Here is an 18,542-nt window from a genome sequence, read left to right as displayed (position 1 = left end):
CAGGATTTTGACCCAGCAACAGTGAAGGTATATTTCCAAGTCAGGATGATGAGTGACTCGGAGGGGAACTTCCAGGTGGTGGTGTTTCCATCCATCTGTTGCCCTTGTCCTTCTAGATGGTAGTGGTCATGGGTTTGGAAGGTACTTTCAAAGGAGCCTTGGTGAATTCCTGCAGTGCATCTTGTAAATGCTACACACTGCTGCTACTGTGCATCGGTGATGGAGGGAGTGTATGTTTGTGGATGTGGTGCCAATCAAGCGGGCCGTTTTATCCTGGACGGTGTCAAGCTTCTTCGGTGTTGTGGGAGCTGCACTCATCCAGGCAAGTGGAGTGTATTCCATCACTATTTACAAAGCACGGATCAGGAGTGTGAACAAGCTTTGGGGAGTTAGGAGGTGAGTTACAAGTCTTCTGTACCATTGCTGGAATAGTGTCAGGGCACATAACATTAGCAGGATCCATTGCCTTTTGCTTGTTTCTTGATATCATGTGGAGTGAGTTGAATTGGCTGAAGACTGGCACCTGTGATGCTGGGGACCTCAGGAAGAGGCTGAGATGGATTATCCACTAAGCACATCTGGCTGAAGATTGTTGCAAATGCTTCAGCCTTGTCTTTTGCACTGATGCGCTAAGCTCCCCATCATTGAAGATGAGGATATTTGTGAAGCCGCCTCTTCCAGCGAGTTGTTTAATCGTCCACCACTGTTCATGCCTAGATGTGGCAGGACTGCAGATCTTAGATCTGATCTGTTGGTTATGGGATGGCTTAGCTCTGTCTATTGCATGCTGTTTATGTCATATCGCGTGCAAGTAGTCCTGTGTTGTAGCTTCACCAGGTTGACACCTCATTTTTAAGGTAAGCCTGGTGCTGCCCCTGCACTCATCATGTGTGGAGCCTCCTCCAGTGAGTTGTTTAATTGTCCTCCACCATTCACAATTGGATGTGGCAGGACTGCCGAGCTTAGATCTAATCCGTTGGTTGTGGGACCACTTACCTCTGTTGTTTTCACTGTTTGGCATGCATGTAGTCCTGCATTGTAGCTTCACCAGGTTGACACTTCAGTTTTAGGTATGCCTGGTGTTGCTCCTGGCATGCCCCCCCACATTCTTCATTGAACCAGGGTTGATCCTCTGGCTTGATGGTAATAGTAGATTGGGGTATATGCCAGGCCATGATGTTACAGATTGCAGTAATGTACAATTCCACTGATGCTGATGCCCACACTGCATCATGAATGCCCAGTTTTGATTGCTAGATCTGTTTGAAATCTATCCCATTTAGCATGATGGTAGTGCCACACAACACAATGGAGGGTATCCTCAATGTGAAGACAGTATTTCTTCTCCACAAGAACTGTATGGTGGTCACTCCTATCAATACTGTCATGGACAGATGTATCTGCAACAGGTAGATTGGCGAGGACGAGGTCAAGTATGTTTTTCCCTCTTGATTTCCTCAACTCCTGCCGCAGACCCAGGCTAGCAACTATATCCTTAGGACTCAGCCAGCTAGGTCAGTAGTGATACTACAGAGCCACAACTGGTGATGGACGTTGAAGTTTCCCACCCAAAGTACATTCTGTGACCTAGCCACCTTCAGGGCTTCCTCCAAGTGGTGTTCAATGTGCAGTACTGAATCATCTGCTGAGGGAGGGCAGTTGGTGATAATCAGCAGGAGGTTTCCTTGCCCATGGGACTTCATGGGGTGCATAGTCAATGTTGAGAATTCCTAGAGCAACTTCCTCTCGAGTGTATACCACGGTGCCACGCTATGTCAGGCTATTTCTTGACTAGTTATTTTGGGATGGGCCCCCCAGTTTTGGCACAAACCCCCAGATGTTAGTAAGGAGGACTTTGTAGAGTCAACAGGGCTAGGTTCTAGGTTTTCAATTTTGTCGTTTCCAGTGTGTAGGTCAATGCCGGGTGATCCGTTCATTTTCATTCCTTTTTTATAAGTCTTCATAGCAGTGTGATACAACTGAGTGGCTTGCTAGATCATTTAAGAGTCAGCCACATTGCTATGTGGTCTGGAGTTACCTATAGGCCAAACCAGGTAGGGACGGCAAATTCCCTTCCCTAAAGGGCATTAGTGAACCAGTTGGATTTTTATGACTATTGACAATGACTATTACCAAGATTAGCTTTTTCTTTTTGATTCCAGATTTACGAACTGAATTTAAATTCCACCAACTGTCATGGTGGGATTTGAACCCATGCCCCACAGCATTAGCCTGGGTCTCTGGATTGTTAGTCCGGTGACATTAACATATGCCACCGTCTACCCTAATGAGGCTGTGTGGCTCAAGATTCACCACCATTTTAAGTTGAACCCTGGCTGATCAGGTTTCCCAGGCCTTGGGAATCCTGTTGGCTAAAGGGAGGTAAGGACTTTGGAGCTAGAAGGTCATTTCCCCTGAATTCTCTAAACCCTCTGTCCTTCCTCTCTGTTCCCTGTCTGTTGCTTGGTGCCAAAGGCTAAGCTGCCTGACAGACGTCAGCCTCTCAATGCAGCCAGGAAAAGGGAGATTAAAACTCTTAATCAGGCCCTGTCATCTAACTTGGCAAGGCCTGAAAGAAACCCGATCTTCTGGGTTTCCTTCCCATTCCTTCCCCACCTCTAAGTTGATATCAGGTCAGTATTTCTGATACTGCAGTCCTGCACTGACCTATCACCTTACATTGAATACTTAAATTCTTAAATGCTCAAACATCTGAGTCAGAGGCAAGAGCGATGCCACCCAGCCAAGTCTAATATGAGTATGTAAATTGGATGGATAGAAAAACAGTGAGCTAGCAATGATACAAAAATTAAATTGTCATTCAGAAATAAATCATATTCTGTAATATATTTTATCAGTAGTTAAACTGACAATGACATTTTATAAGGAATATAGGGTAACAGGGATTTGACTCAACCTCCATTGTATATTCTCCACAATTTTCATTACACTAAACCTTGTACTGCAGCATGTAAATCTCACATGGAATAATTATATCTGCTGGCACTAAAAGTTTTCTAATTATATAGGATTTAAATATATAATAACATTTTAACAATGTGAGCAAGGACATGGTGATACTAGCATGCATCAATGAAACATACACATTAAAAACATAAAAGCTGTATTGTTAGATTTCCTACCAAGATAATATAGCTGCTTTAATATTGTTATTTGAGAATACAATTATAATGCAATTTACAGATATACTTTCTCAACAGGAAATTTCTGACATAAATCCTTCAACAATCAAAAACTCTAATTTTGACCGGACCAAAATAACCCGCTTCATTGTTCATGGGTATATAGACAAGGGGGAAGAGTCATGGCTCACTGACATGTGCAAGGTATTTGCTGAGACAAATATAAAATACAAATTGTATTCATGTTCATATCATCACAATAATTCTGATTGAAAATAATATAAATCCACTTTAAGTGTAACCCTTACTCTTCCGGTACTTTCTCCTATTTCGAGCATCTCCCCTTGGTCAACCACCTTGCTTCTCCTTTAAAATCCTTTTTATCAACCACACCTACAAGCCCCAACCTTTTTCTCATCAAGATATTGTGTCCTCCTTCAGCCTTTGCCCTGAGTAACTGCTCATCCTCAGTACTTCCATCTCCATCTCCACTCCACTTTGGCTTCTCTTTTAAAGTACTGCTCTCCTATCATTGCTAAATTGTTCCTTTCATTATAAACTCATATCCATACTTATGGCAGGTCCCTCAATCTTGCCATTTTCTATGGCCTATTTGCTCCCATGTTTTTGATCACTGATGACCCATATCTCACTACTCTTTTCCAACCTCACTTCTTCTCTCAAATCATAACTGCACTTTCAAAATAACAATTGCTTGGCATGTGGCCTCCTATTCTCCACAATACATCTGTAGCTCTTGATCTGCTCAATCATTTAATGCCCCACCTTTAATGCCCTTATCCCCAGCAAAGCCTTCATCATCCTGCTTTTTCCACGATATGACTCCTAACTTTGCTGCTTCAAGCTCAAGAGGCTTGAATGTTTCTGCCACAAAACCAGTTTAACCATTTGGCTGGACCACATCTAGCATCATTAGGTCTCACTTTCCTCTGCTAAAACCATGCACTCTTCAAGATTATGATGAAAAGCAAAGATAAATCTGATTCTGCTATCCACTAATAACTTTCTCCTTAAACTGCTCTCTGCAGCTCTCCCATCCCCATCCTCCAAACAACAAGTTTCAGAAACTCATGGACTTTTTTGTCACCAAGATTGAGATTATCAGTCCAATTGTATCAGCTGCACCTTTCTCTCTGTTGCCCATCAAGCAAAGCCCCCCACCCACACCTCCACAGCCTTGAACCCAGTTTTGTCTCTCGCTTCTCTCCATTTAAGCCCTCCCCAAGTTCATCTTGCCCATGAGACCCATTTGTGCTCCCTGACTCTATTCTCACTTAACTGCTTACTACCTAATTCTGGTTTCTGACCCCAATGCCAATTTATTCTGCACTACCCCCTTCTCGCTTTCAAATCTCAAATCGTCATCTTCCTCACCAAAACCTCAGCATTGAACCCTCTGTTCTTGCAAACTATCACCTTGGGCTGGAATTTATGCTCCCCCACCTGTGGGTTTGAAGGTGAGGGGGCACATAAAGTGCAGCAGGTGGCTTTCCTGTCACCTACTGCCACCCTTGACCCGTCTGAAATGTTATGGGGTGTGAGGGAGGCACCGGGCATCTCAACCGGGGCCTATTGACATGCTTAAGTGACCGATTAACAATCACTTAAGGGCCTCATCCCACCACTGCCAGTATTTTACCCACAGCAGGGGAGACCCACTACATGCAGGAAGTCCGGCAGCTTTAGCTGCATGGGCTGGTGTCGGGAAAGGGGGGGTAACCTCCATTACAGGCTCTATGCACTCATCGGAGATACCCCTGTCAGGTCATTCCCCTTAAACCCTCCCTCCTAGCCTCTTGAACCCAGACCCCCACCCCCTCAATCCTTCACCATGACTCCCTACCCCAAATTTACCTCGGCACTTTGGCACTGGGGACTGCCTGTAATCCACGCAGTGGCCACCACTCTCGGCTGGTGCTGTTGGGACCATGGAGCTGCTGGCCAATAGGATTAGCTGGCAGCTTCCTAAGGCAGGAATTGTCCCTGAGAAAGGGACAGAAGTTTTTCTTTAAAACAATAAACGCTGCTTCCAGCATTAAATTGCTGCAGGGCAGCCATCAGAAAGGTGAATGGGCTCCCCCGACTTTTTAGCCAGGTTGATGGGGAGGTGACAGGGACTACGATGTCTGACAAAATCCAGCCCCTTATTTCCAATCTCCCTTGGCTCTCCAAATTCCTTGAAATTGTTGTCATCTCCCAGATTCATGCCCATCTTTCACACAGCTCCATCTTTGAATTGCTGCAATCAGGATCCCAACCCAGCCACAGAACCGAAACAGCCCTGACCAAGGTTACAGATTACATCCTCTGAGAATGTTGTGCATTACCCCTCCTTGTTTCCCTCTCACTGTCTGACATGTTCAACTCCACCATTCTGCTCCAAAGCCTCTCTGCGTTATGCAGCTCCATAAAATTGCTGTCGCTTGGTTCCACTCCTACCTTCTTACTTAATTGATCATAGTGAGAGAACCTTTAGCAATGGCTTCTCTTCCAGTCTCGACACCTTGACATCCAGAATCCTCCAAAGATAGACTCTTGGCTCCCTACTTTTGCTCATGCTGGTGACATTCATTCACAGACATAATGACATCCAGCTCTATTTCACAGCTATCTCTTTCATCCCTTCCACTGTTGCTGTTTTGTCAGATGGTTACTTCAGCATTATTTCTTGCATGCGTCATAAATTCTTCCAGTTAAATATTGAGAAGACCAAAGCCATAATTTTCAGCCCCTGCTGCAAACACAGATTCCATACACCACCAACACGCCCCCCGTCCCCACTCCACACCACCTCCTACCCCCACCAGCCATTGTTTCAGGCTGAACCAGATCATTCACAACCTTGGTATCTCTTTCGAATATAACTTCCAACTCCATATCCTCATCCTTGGTGATTTCAATCACCACATCAGTTCTCCTTGCTCTTCCTCTTTCTCTTGTTCATTCACAGCTCTCTTAACCTCACTAAATCTTTCTCTCCATATAAACATTCCTATCCATATTTGGACATTTCTTGACTTTCCCATCTCCCATGCCTTCTATGGCTTGATTACGGGCCACCCACATCACTCTAGCCTCATTCAACTTCACTTCCTGCTCTCCTTCACAATGATTGCCTACTTCCACCGTCAAAGTTCTTGTCCATGCCTTTGTCATCTTTAATCTTGACTATTCTAATGTTCTCCTGTCCAGTCTCTCACTCTCTAAATTTCAGTTCATTAAAAACCCTACTGTCTGTATCCTATTTCACACTAAGTCTTGCTTGCTTATGGCTTTGCTGACCTACATTGACTATCCTTTCCCTAAAACCTCTGATTTAAAGTTCTCACCCATGTTTTTAAATCCCTTAAAGATGAAACCTTTAAATTAAAGGTCCTTTCCTATCTCTGTAACTTGCTTCAGCCTTGCAATCTCATGCCCCCCGGCCCCCTGTTCCTCCTACTCTCTACACTTTTGTGCCGCCTCCCTCCCTTCACTCTACCATTGGCAGTTTATTGTCAGCCTCTCAGACTTCACTTTTTAGTATTCCATGTCTATGCCACGCTTCCTTTCAGACACTCCCTAAACCTGCCCTTTTTACCAAGCGTTTCGTCACCTCTCCTCTTATCACTGTTTTTTGTATGTCTTTTTTTAAACTTCTGTTTTTCTCTCTGTGAAGCATCTTGGGACATTTTACTATTTTAAAAACACAATATAAATGCAAGTTGTAATCATTGTTGTGGACTTATTTTTAAGGCAATGTTTGAAGTGGAAGATGTGAATTGCATTTGTGTTGATTGGGTACGTGGTTCAAGAACGTTATACGATCAGGCTGCTAACAACATTCGGGTGGTTGCTGCAGAAATAGCATATCTTATTGATGTGTTAGAGGTAAAGCCAAACTTACTGAGGAGTTACAGCACATTACAATTCTAAAAAGAATAGTACAGTCACATTAAAATCTATTCGTTTGTGTATAAATAGAAAAATTTTAACTACTCACGTACCGAGGTCCACATTATTGGCCACAGCCTGGGTAGTCATATTGCTGGAGAAGCAGGAAGACGCATTCCAGGGATTGGAAGAATCACAGGTAAATATTTCAGTATTCAGCAACTACTTATCTGAGAAAAAAAGCAAAAACTGAGTATTTCTCTACAAATGCATTTTAAGCTCCTGTTTCCTTCACTGAAGCTAAAATATTTCCCCCAAGGAGCTCCTCTAACAATGACAAAATAAAATATTGCATGCGTGTCAGGAGCTAGTGCTCTGTTGCTCATGCACAATAGCTGAAGACTGTCACACTCACTTGATTTGTTGATGTATGCCTAAGAGGAGATTGATCATTACCAAGGCTGCATGTGCGAAGGACTGCAAAACTGTAAAACAACATTTTTAAAAGCACAAAGAGCTCGATGGTACATTGGGTTAGAATTTAGTCATTCCACATCTGCTATCTGAACTGGGATTCAGTCTACACCAGTGAGATGAGGATCTCTTGTATCTGCCACTCGTTCTGAGTGAAGTAAATTTGGAAAGTGTCAATCTAGGTTCCAGTGATGTGTAATGCACAGCATAAAACCACCCACAACCCATAATTTTACACTAATTGGTAGTCTGGCGCTGAGATGAAGGCTGTAAAGGCAACTGCCACGGGGAATAGATGAGGCATATAGCCAGCGTGTTACTCATGCTGGGAGAACAATGGGGTGCAAAAATGTAGAAACATTGCATATTCCAAAGCACTGACAGCTACACCTGGGTACTTTGCATCTATGGATATCTAGCCACTTGGGACTAAATTGAGTCTACCATTGGGGAAGGCAGAGGTCATCATATGTGTACAATAATCAGTGGGGCTCAAAATGTAAAAACAAATGCACACTGCATATGATATATTACAAAATAGAAATAACAATAATGAAAAATTACCGTGAAAAGTTTGCATTCACTGCAGTTTACTAACTATTATTTACTGTAGGTCTAGATCCAGCCAAACCCTTTTTTAAGAATACTCCCATTGAAGTTCGGCTAGATGTTTCAGATGCAGCGTTTGTTGATGTTATCCACTCTAATGGTGCTCCATTGATTCCTTACCTTGGTAAGATTTTCTACAAAAAGGTTATTGAGCAACAGAAAGCGACAATTGATTTTTACTGCTTTCTAATTGTGATTGAATTAACCTAACAGGTTTAGGATTGTTTGAACCCGTTGGACATCTTGACTTCTATCCAAATGGTGGACAATTAATGCCTGGGTGTGACAAAAATATTGTTTCAACTATAATTGATATTAATGGCATTTGGGAAGGTACAAAAATTTCTTATTCACTTCATGCTTCAGAACACGAACAGTTCTCTTTCATTAACGAAATTCAGTATCTGTAATTATATATCTATTAACTATTGAGAGCTGATTTATTTAACTATAGTTTTGCTATTCACTGCAATAAACTGTACAAACATTTGTGATACTTTTAAAGGAACTCGCAATTTTGCAGCGTGCAGCCACTTACGGTCATATAAGTATTACACTGAGAGTATCAGAACCAGAAATGGATTCATGGGTATTCCATGTAACAACTACGATGACTTTACAGCAGTAAGTTTCCTCTTGCAATTTCTCCCAGCATTTCAATCTGCTCCAAAATTGGAGTTTCTAAGTTAGTTGCAGATCTAGTTTTTCTTTACGGTGAAATCTTAACAAGCTTTAAGTACAGTTCAGTCAGTTCCAGAGAACACCACAGACTGCATTGTAAAGAGAATATTTATAGTTATTACTATGTAAAAGATTTGAATTATAGTTTGAATTAAATGTAAACAATACAGCAAAATAGAGTTTTAATGTTCATATAATTGAATTATCAGATAATTTGAATTAAGCAACTTTGACTTAACATAATTGACTGTAATAGATAAAGTCTGTTAAGAATTTAAGCACGCTCTCTTTGGATTCTTCTTTAGTGGAGAAATCATATCAAATACCAAGGGTGATTAATTGTTCAAGGAACCAGCTTCTGCACTCTTGTTAAGACACTTGAAGAGGGAATGTTTATGATTTTGTTACATGTGGCAAGCAATTCTTCCTCTTGCCTTCATCACATTTTCCTTGCCGCCATAAATCACATGTTTCTTATGGCTGCTTGTCAAAAACTGCTGTGTAAATAGGGCCAATGCCAATAGATTGGAAATTCTACTTGTCCAAATCTCTAACATAACTACTGACTGGTGGGTGAAGGGATTAAGGGAGGGTTGTGGAGGAAAGCGGAGGCTAGGGGAGAGTTGTGGAGGAAAGGGGAGCATATTTGGAATCCAATTGCAACAGAACCTTTCCCCATGAAGAGGCGTCAGGAAATTCTAATGGTGATGGAAAGAGGATATATTTTCCGTTTTACATCAAGATGAATTTTCTGAGATTTTGCTCAGTTCGCCACCTAATAGATTCCAGTGGAACCCATGTTTACTGAGAGCTGTCTTTCTAAGGCCCCAAAATGCTTCCAGAAAATGATGATCATTCAACAAGTATCTCTGACTTCCACAATTTGATTTCCAGGCTTCAAATGGGTGGGTACTGTTGCTGTGCCTTTAGAGACATGTGCATAATCTGATATGCTGAGACTTTCCCCTGGGATTTGGAACAGGAGGCTGAATTATAAGGGGTGCTATATTCCCTGCACCCCCTGCTTTCTGATGGGCCCACTGGGCCAGTTAAGGAGGGTGCTTGGCGTGGGCCTCTCCAAACACTGGTTAAATTCTGGTATCTGTAGGATGGGGCCCTTAAGTGGGCATTAATTGCCCACTTAAGGGCCTCAATTGGCCCACTAGTGGGCAAGCCACCCAGCACCACTCTGCTGCTGGTATAAGTGCAGTGGGGTAGGGGTGGGTGGGTAGGCATTGGCAGGTTGCCTACTGGATTAACTTTAAACCAGTTGGCAGCAGAGCAGTAAATCCAGCCTAAGCCACTTGCATTCAGGAACATCATTGGCTGAATTTTACATAGGACGACATATTCCCACTTCTGGAGCTGAAAGCAGGAGCTGACTCCGCTTCAGATACTGGGGCCGTTGCCCAATTGAGCTGCTTGCCCAACCAGTGGGTCAGAAGCTCAACAGCCTCAGCAGCACCACCACTAGCAGTTGCCAGTGCTGAGGCTGCATTAGAAAGGAGATGCACTTTCATACCAAGATACCCTCAAATGGGTGATCTTTTCTGAGGAAGCCAAAGGGGCCCCTTTGTGGTCCATGAAGCGTCCATCAAAAAGGGACTCTCCCCTCCCCAGGCATCCCTAGCAGTATCCCCAAGTGGCACCGGGTCTTCCAGATGTGAGTGAAATGCCTGCAGGGGCTTGGGATGTGCAGTGGAAATGGCCTTTAATTGGGCGCTTGATTGGTTCAATTGGCTGCCCGATTGGTGGGCAAGATGCTGATGTTCCCACTGCTGACAAAAAGTCATGGCAGCAGGAAGATGTTGTGCACCACTCCCAACTCTTCCCATGCCACATTTCCAGCCATCCCACCTCCCAGCCTGACTCCAAAGAGCTTGGAAAATTCAGCTACTTATCTTCATGCAACTTAACCGCAGTCCTTAAAATTACCGATGAAATCAGGTTCACCATTGATCTGCTTCGGGGCGTCCACAACTCAACGTTTTCCCGAAGATGGGCTCCGAAGGTCCAATGTCTGTTATATTTTGGGCCTATCTGTTCTACCACAGGATGTTGGGCAGGCATGTATGAACCAAGGCTAACATCTGAGAACCAACAGAGTTAGTGCACTCACCTGCACCTTTAACACAGCAAATCCAAAATGGCTGTGAGACAACCTACTCTTTCCTCACACTGATACCCAGGCTGTCTAGGTGTGCATTTCCATGTCAAAGCCAGGATCATGAGAGATGGTGGGTTTTCCTGAGCTACAAAAGGCTTATCAGATTGAAATGGCCTTCCCATCATGGCAGTTAATCCTGGCAGAGAGCTTTTTGCATGTCATTAGTATGATGGGGAATGCCAGAGGTTTGGCATGTGCTGCTACTCTGAGAAATGGCAGAATCAAACAGGTCACCTCCAGTCATCACCACTCCACTGGATCCTGAAGCTGTGTCTCCACCAATCAACAGGGTGGATGATCCAATGGCTGGTCCCTGAATATCCTGAGAAACAGCATTTATTTTTGTCTTCAGGATTGGAAAGCTGGTATGCAAGATACTATCTAGTCATCTCTTTCGCCACCAGGTCTGCAGTCTGTATTACTATGGGGAGATGGAGGAGGAGGCATCATAGCTGTTTCTTTAAGTTGTGGGGGGAGGTGTTGTTACAGATTCCAATGAAGCTGCCAGATTCTCCATTGATTTCTGTGCCAAAACAACTGATTAACAGATATTGATCTCAGAACCTGCCTATCTAACTTTTCGGGAAGCATCGTGAGATCTAGTTCCTTGACTCCAAAGACATGGACAAGCTTCTCCTTAGCCTCCACTAGGAAAGTGGCACATCTTCATCCATCCTCCATTCTTGTACTCCGCATTTCAGCCTATAGCACATCCTCATCCACACTTTTAATTATCCCTGCCCCCACTCCTGCCACCTGAGTACAGTTATCCGAGTGGAAAGGGTCAGTTTTAACCCCCACCTTCCCAACCCCCCAACCCCTCCATGGCTTCTCACAAGTATTGTGAGCAAGTTTCTCTTGTAACTGCCAAGCCATTGAGTTTTGTCTAGCATTTGAGGAATATCTCCCAGGTGCCATAAAATTAATGAAGTTATAGGTCTGGTGATATCCTGTCAAAGTGGAGGAAGCAGGTTTTAACATTCAGCAAACAACGGCTGTTAGGGGAAACTACAACAACCCCAGTAGCATGCACGAGAAAGGGTTATTTATACAGTTATTCATTTTAGTGTGTGTACAATGTGTTGATGCTCAGAGTGCCTTGGAAGAAAAGGGGGAGTGTCTGATGTGTTATCTTTCATATTCTGGTGGGGTCATTACATTGCCCTATAGTACTGGAATTGTGAAAGTTAGCATCCATTTTGAGTGCCACCTCAATCCACATGACACACAAAACAGGTTTTTGGAGTTTTCGTGAGCATTTAATGCTATTTTCCTAACTGCACATCACATCCTGGAGAGTTTCTGTGTCACTGTCTAAAATTATGCCCTCATCTTTTGTGCCATCTTGCAATGTCCTGACCCTTCTTCGGTTGTACCTAATAGACCCTTTGCTTGGCACCAATTCACACAAGTGCCCTTTATGACAAAAACATGACAGACAACTCAGTCTGGCAAAAAAGTTTACTACTAAGCTTCGGCTTCCTCGCACTGCTGCATTAATCAGCCATTTTGACTTCTCTTCCTACTCCTGAACCATTACCTTTGGATCCCTCCTATTTCTCATCTACATGATGCTCACGGCAATATCATCCAAAAGTACAGCATTAATTTTCACATGTACATTGATGACATCCAGCTCGACCTCACCACCACTTCTGTCGGCTCCTCTACTGTTGCTAAATTGTCAAACTATATATCCGACCTCCAGTACTGGATTGTCAGAAATTTCCTTCAATTAAATTTTGGGAAGACTGAAGCCATTGTTTTCGGTCCCAACTTCAAACTCCATTCCCTAGCTGCCAACTCTATCCCTCTTCCTGGAAACTATCTGAGACTAAACCAGACAGTTCGCAACCTTGGGGTCATATTTGACCATGCGATAAACTTCTGACCTCATATTAGCACCATACTAAGGCCACCTATTTCCACATCCATGGCATTACCCAACTTCACCAATGCCTTAGCTTAGACGCTGCTGAAACCCTGATTCATGCCTTTATTACCTCTAGATTTAACTATTTTAATGCATTCCTGGCTGGCCTCCCACATTCTATCCTTTGTAAACTTGAAGTAATCCACTGTGCCTTAACTCGCAGCAAGTCCTGTTCACCTCTCACCCCTGTGCTCATTGAATTACATTAGCCCTTGGAGAGCAGCACTCCAATTTTAACATTCTCATTATTATTTTCAAATCCGTTTGTGGGCTTGCCCCTCCTAATCTTTGTAATCTCCTGTAACCCATAACCCTCAGAGTTATCTGCGATCCTGTAATTCTGGCCTGCTGAGCATCCCAATTTTTAATTGCTCTGCCATTGATAAACATGCCTTTAGCTGCCTAGGCCCTAAGCTCTAGAATACCCTCCCCAAAACTCTCCAAGTCTGCACCTCTCTTCCTTCCTTTAAGACGCTCCTTAAAACTTACCTCTTCGCCGAAGCTTTTGACATCTACCCTAACATCGCCTTATGCAACTTGGTGTCTATTTTTGCTTTATAATACTCTTGTGAATTGCCTGGGATGTTTTATTACTTTGAAGGTGGTATATAAATACAAGGTGTGATTCTTTTAAATGCTGCAATACTAATTTCCCAGCACAATACTTCCATATTGCACAGGATTTGCACTAAAAAAAGACACATAAATGAGCTGAACCCACAGGGAAGCCAGCACTGGACAATATCAGCTTAGAGTCATAAACCAATGTAAATGGTCCCATGGAATTTCAGGCTGTTGTCTTCACCATCTCATCACTTGCATTAAGTTATTAAATTAAATTTTAAAAATTTTTTACAAGCAAGGTATGTTGAGATGGAAGTGCTGCAGTATTTTAGCATTCAGGTGAAACATTCCAGAGCATTTTTTTCCTCCATGAGGTTTAATATTAACTAACATTTCCAAAGACTGATGATTTACAATGAATAGGTAAATAGATGACAGACTGCCAAAGATAATACCTATAACTGGCAGTCATTTATTCGATATACAAGTAAAGTCTACTGACTAATTTTGTTTAATAATATACTATAGTTTGCCAGTTCTTTACTATTACTCTAGTGAAACATAGGGCAAATAGAGACAATATAGCTACAAAATTATTGACTATTTCAAAAAAGGGACTTTTTTTAGTTAAAGCTTTTCGTCTTGCATTCATCAATACAATTCATAAGAATACCAAATGTAAAAGGAACAACAATTTATACAGTATGAGAAGAGAGTGCTGATTGGTTAGCAATTGGAGTCTGATTGGTAGAGATGTTGCCATGGAGAATGCACCAGCTGATGGTGACTGACTGTTAACTGTCAAACGTTTAAAATTTAAACCAGGCAGCTTAACTCTGGTCAAGGCATTGTACATCTAATGTTGGACGCTTTGTTTTGAGTTTGTTGGTGCATTCTTCAGGGCAATGTCTTGACAGAGTTAAGCTGCATGGTTTAAATTTCAAACAATGTTTGGCAGTTAACAGTCAGTCACCATCAACTGGTGCATTCTCCATGACAATGCCTTTACCAATTAGTGTCCACTTGCCAACCAATCAGCACTCTCTTCCTATATAGTATAAATTGTTGCTCCCTTTAAATTTGGTATTCTTGTGCATTGTCCTAATGAGTGTAGGATGAAAAGCTTTGACTAAAAAAAGTTTCTTGTTTTTCAGCAATATTCAAATTTTGTACTACCAAATGACTATTCACAACATTATTGTTAACCTTGAATGTAAGCCTGAAGAATTTACAGTAACCATTGTTGCTCTTATCACTTTAGATTTCTCTGGCTGTTTTGCACTGCCTTGCCCTTTCTAGTGCCTTGAAGGCAACATTTTAGTACTTTAGAGTTTTGTTTTGACCTGGACATCCTTAAAACTTGCTTGTAGGGCCCATATTTGTTACATTGGCTGAGATAGTAGAGCTGTTGGATTGGCCCATCGGCCAAGATTAGCTGGATTATTGGCTTTAGATTATCTTGTTAATTCTAAACCAAACTGTCTTGTGGCCTTATGGGTTGCTTATAAATATTTAATAAAAGAAAACAACTGCCGATGAAGACACCTTCACTATATGTTTGCTTTTCTAAGGGGCATTGTTTCACTTGTCTACCAGAAGGCTGTCCCCCAATGGGTCACTTTGCTAATACCTATCCTCTTGGAAATGTTACTAGTGAACCCAAATTTTTTCTGAACACGGGTGCTGCTCCAGCTTTTGCACGTATGTATATATACATTACAAGTTGCAATGGTTTTCAAATTGCACTTGAAGCATATTTATTAAGAGATTTCAATAAAAACTCTGAATCTGATCATTTATAACAGGCTGGAGATACAAGGTTTCTGTTAAAATTACATGTACACGGAATATCAGAGGATACTTCAATATTGCCTTGTATGGTTCCAATGTCAATACTGGACAACTTCAAATTGCAAAGTAAGTTTATGGCTGCTGATCAGGAGATAATTGCTCTAAGGCTGGAATCTCCCATTCTGAAGTCTAAGTTCAGTGGCAGGTGCAGAAGTGAGTGATTTCCACTGGGGGCGGGACAGCTGACCACATGCGACCTTGCACTGTTCAGTGCATTAAATATGCATCTGCAAGGAGCTCGCTGATTCTCGCAGCGGGGCTGAAGGTCCAGGCACCATATTTAAAGGACACCCACACACTCTGCACTATCCCTTCTATCTTTGTCCGGCCACTGCTCCACCCTTCCCCGCTAACCCTTCCTCCCTTCCTTGGTCATCATCCACATAACTTGCACTGCCACTGCCTGGTCTGAAGCACAGGCTGGCATTTACAGATGCTCCCCAAAGAGGACAGTGACACAGCAACTCGCTGTTAATCATGTCAGAAGTCTACCTCACCAAGTCTGCACCTCTTATGTGTAGTCATAAAATTTCTCACTGGGAACTTAATTTGGAGGGGGCACTTGATTGCGGCAAGCTGACCTTTTAATGACCAATAATGACATGCTAATGCATGCATAAGGCCTTCCGGACATTGCTCGTCGGGAAGCTCGACCCACCTTTAACCTGCCTTTAAAGTCCCAAGAACTTAATTCCTACAGTTAATCCCGCTATCAGGAAACTGATTTTTGGCCTCACGCCAAATTAACTTCCCCTGACTACCAAACTTCCCGCTGCTGGCAAGATGGGAAGATTCCACCCTAAGTGTTTGAAAAACCTTTGCCAATGTGTGGTTGTCACACAGCCTAATAAAACTGATATTCCTATTTTATCATTTATTTAATGATGTTTCAAAATTTTGTCTCCTAATGTGGGCTGCACTGACAAGACCACATTTATTGCCCATATTGCTGTAACCTCAACAGCAGACCAACAGAAACATTGGAGAAATAGTCTAAACAGATTGGGAAATTCAGAGAAATTTACCCCACTGAATTTAGTTAACCCTACAGTAAATATTTAGTGGATTTGTCAAAAATCATTAAAATTGAGTCATTAAATTTCAGTTGCCCAGCAGAAGGCTGTCCCCCAATGAGTCACTTTGTTCATGTCTATCCTCTTGGAAAAGTTGCTACTGAACACAATTTATTCTGAACACGGGTGCTGCTCCATCTTTTGCACTTATGTATATACACATTACAATTTGCAATGTTTATTCAAATTGCAGTTAAGGTATATTTATTAATTAATAGATTGCAATAAAAATTCTGAATCTGATCATTTACTTTTTTAATTCCATTGCTTATCTTGAGACTGTAAAAGTTAACATTAATATGCCACAAATTATTTAGATACTGACCTGTGTATTTTGCTTTGCAGAGAACTGTTGGAGTCTGGAAAAACATTCACAGCTGACATCGACGTGCAGGAAGACTTAGGAGATATTACGAAAGTCAAATTTCTCTGGAATAATCTGTTGCCAAATCTTTTTGGGCCAAAAATTGGACCCCAAATTATAACTATATTAAGAGTATATGACCAGAAAATGTAAGTGCACATTTAGTAAATTATTGACTAAAACTGATTCAGACACTGACTATAATAGCATTTGTATATCTAGTGTGGATCCTGGTTACAATATGTTTGGACAGACTCCCAAATGACCACTGTAAGTGATGATCGTTACATCAGAAGATGGCAATCCCATAATGTCATACTGTTCTGGTTTAGCATGTTGGTAAAGCCCTGATGCATTGCCTAGTCCCCGTGAAAGTCAAACGTCCATTCACACTTTTCCTGAAAATAAGCTAATAAAGTTCGAATTTACTGAACGTGATGGGCTTTTGAGCCATCTCAGAAGATCTTTAAAAATTGTGTTGCCAAAACCTATTCTCTAAATAGAGAGATGCTCAAAATTCACCAGTACTTTAAGACCCCCTGTTCAGAATGCCAGTTTTTGGCTGAAAGGAATGATGGAGCACAGTGAAGATAGAGGTTAAGCAACATATCAGAGGTGAGAGATTCATAAACATTACAAAAAAAGTACAGACATAGGAGCGAAATTAACTCATCCCTGCTATGAACCTTGCCATTACAAATGCTGTGAATGATTCCAGACTGTTTCACTCCAATGCCTTACCCAGAAGACTATTCTAGGCATTGATCAACCTTTGTGTGAACACTGTTGACCTCCATCATGGACTTGCATGTCATTAAGGTTTGTATACAGTTTCTCGCCAACACTGGGTAGAAGACCAAGGTCTCCTCCAGGCCCCACAAGGAACGTTGCCTACCTTCACATCCCCTCCCTTCCTGAATGAAAGACTGTTCCGAAAACCACAATTTACGTTATTGTTGGCAACCATTTCTTTGGTGGTGGCTGACAGCCTCCTGAAATTCGGCTCCACCTGCTGACAAGTTGCTGTTCATGCATGTTTTAGGCTGTTAAAATTACCTGGGCCTCAAACCAGGATGGCCAGGAGGCATTTAGTACTTGCCCACCCCCCGCCAACCCAATTCTCACTCCCGGTTAAAATCGGGCCTTACAAGTATATAGGAAATGCAGTATAAAACTGATCAGTACAAATATTGGAAAATGTAAGGAATTAATACAAATGGTTTTTAGGAAATGTACTTTAATCATTCAATCTACTAGATCATACAAGCAATTACACAAAACAAGGTTCCATATACGTTTATGTTATCAGTTCATTCAACCCAAATTCTATTGTTGTTGAATTGGACATTCTACTAAGAATAAGGCTTCAAAATAAAAAATTCAACTCTTATTTCAGTGATGTAATTAATGCTTCCTCATTTTAAAAATGTATGTATTTAATTATCATTTGCAGTAGAATTGAATCACTTTTATGAATATGATATAATCACAAAAATATATGAATATAGATTTACATTATCTTGTGGTACATATGGAGTCAAATTGATGAAATATAGGAATGTTGAATAGATGTTTCATACATGTAGAAATTTACTTATTCCAAGGTAATATTTTGTTTTGCAGCTTTAAATTTTGTGGAACTGGGGCTGCTGGTGAAGATGTTCTGCAAACTGTTTTGCCTTGCTCAAATGCTTGAAAATTACTTCATGACCTTGTATCTTGGCCATATGAAAATGAATAAAACTGATCGCATACTTTAAATTGTAGTTTGTTTTATGTTTCTCTAGAA

General features: G+C 41.8%; 1 protein-coding gene across 1 annotated transcript in view; it reads left to right on the top strand.

Moving 5' to 3' along the window:
• The window catches only part of LOC121289653 (pancreatic lipase-related protein 2-like), a 33,375-nt gene extending 14,926 nt beyond the window's left edge, over positions 1–18,449 (top strand). Inside the window, exons 4-13 of the mRNA XM_041209278.1 lie at positions 3,222–3,347; positions 6,900–7,034; positions 7,128–7,236; positions 8,125–8,244; positions 8,334–8,453; positions 8,626–8,744; positions 15,037–15,166; positions 15,271–15,382; positions 16,735–16,902; positions 18,377–18,449. Coding sequence (XP_041065212.1) covers positions 3,222–3,347; positions 6,900–7,034; positions 7,128–7,236; positions 8,125–8,244; positions 8,334–8,453; positions 8,626–8,744; positions 15,037–15,166; positions 15,271–15,382; positions 16,735–16,902; positions 18,377–18,449 — 1,212 coding nt within the window. The remainder of the gene's footprint in view (positions 1–3,221; positions 3,348–6,899; positions 7,035–7,127; positions 7,237–8,124; positions 8,245–8,333; positions 8,454–8,625; positions 8,745–15,036; positions 15,167–15,270; positions 15,383–16,734; positions 16,903–18,376) is intronic.
• The last annotated feature ends 93 nt before the right edge of the window (positions 18,450–18,542 follow it).

This window comes from Carcharodon carcharias, chromosome 17 (assembly GCF_017639515.1).
Source record: "Carcharodon carcharias isolate sCarCar2 chromosome 17, sCarCar2.pri, whole genome shotgun sequence".
Taxonomy (NCBI): Eukaryota; Metazoa; Chordata; class Chondrichthyes; order Lamniformes; family Lamnidae; genus Carcharodon; species Carcharodon carcharias.
The sequence above is the reverse complement of the archived record's forward strand: the minus strand, read 5'-3'. Positions and strand labels throughout refer to the sequence as shown.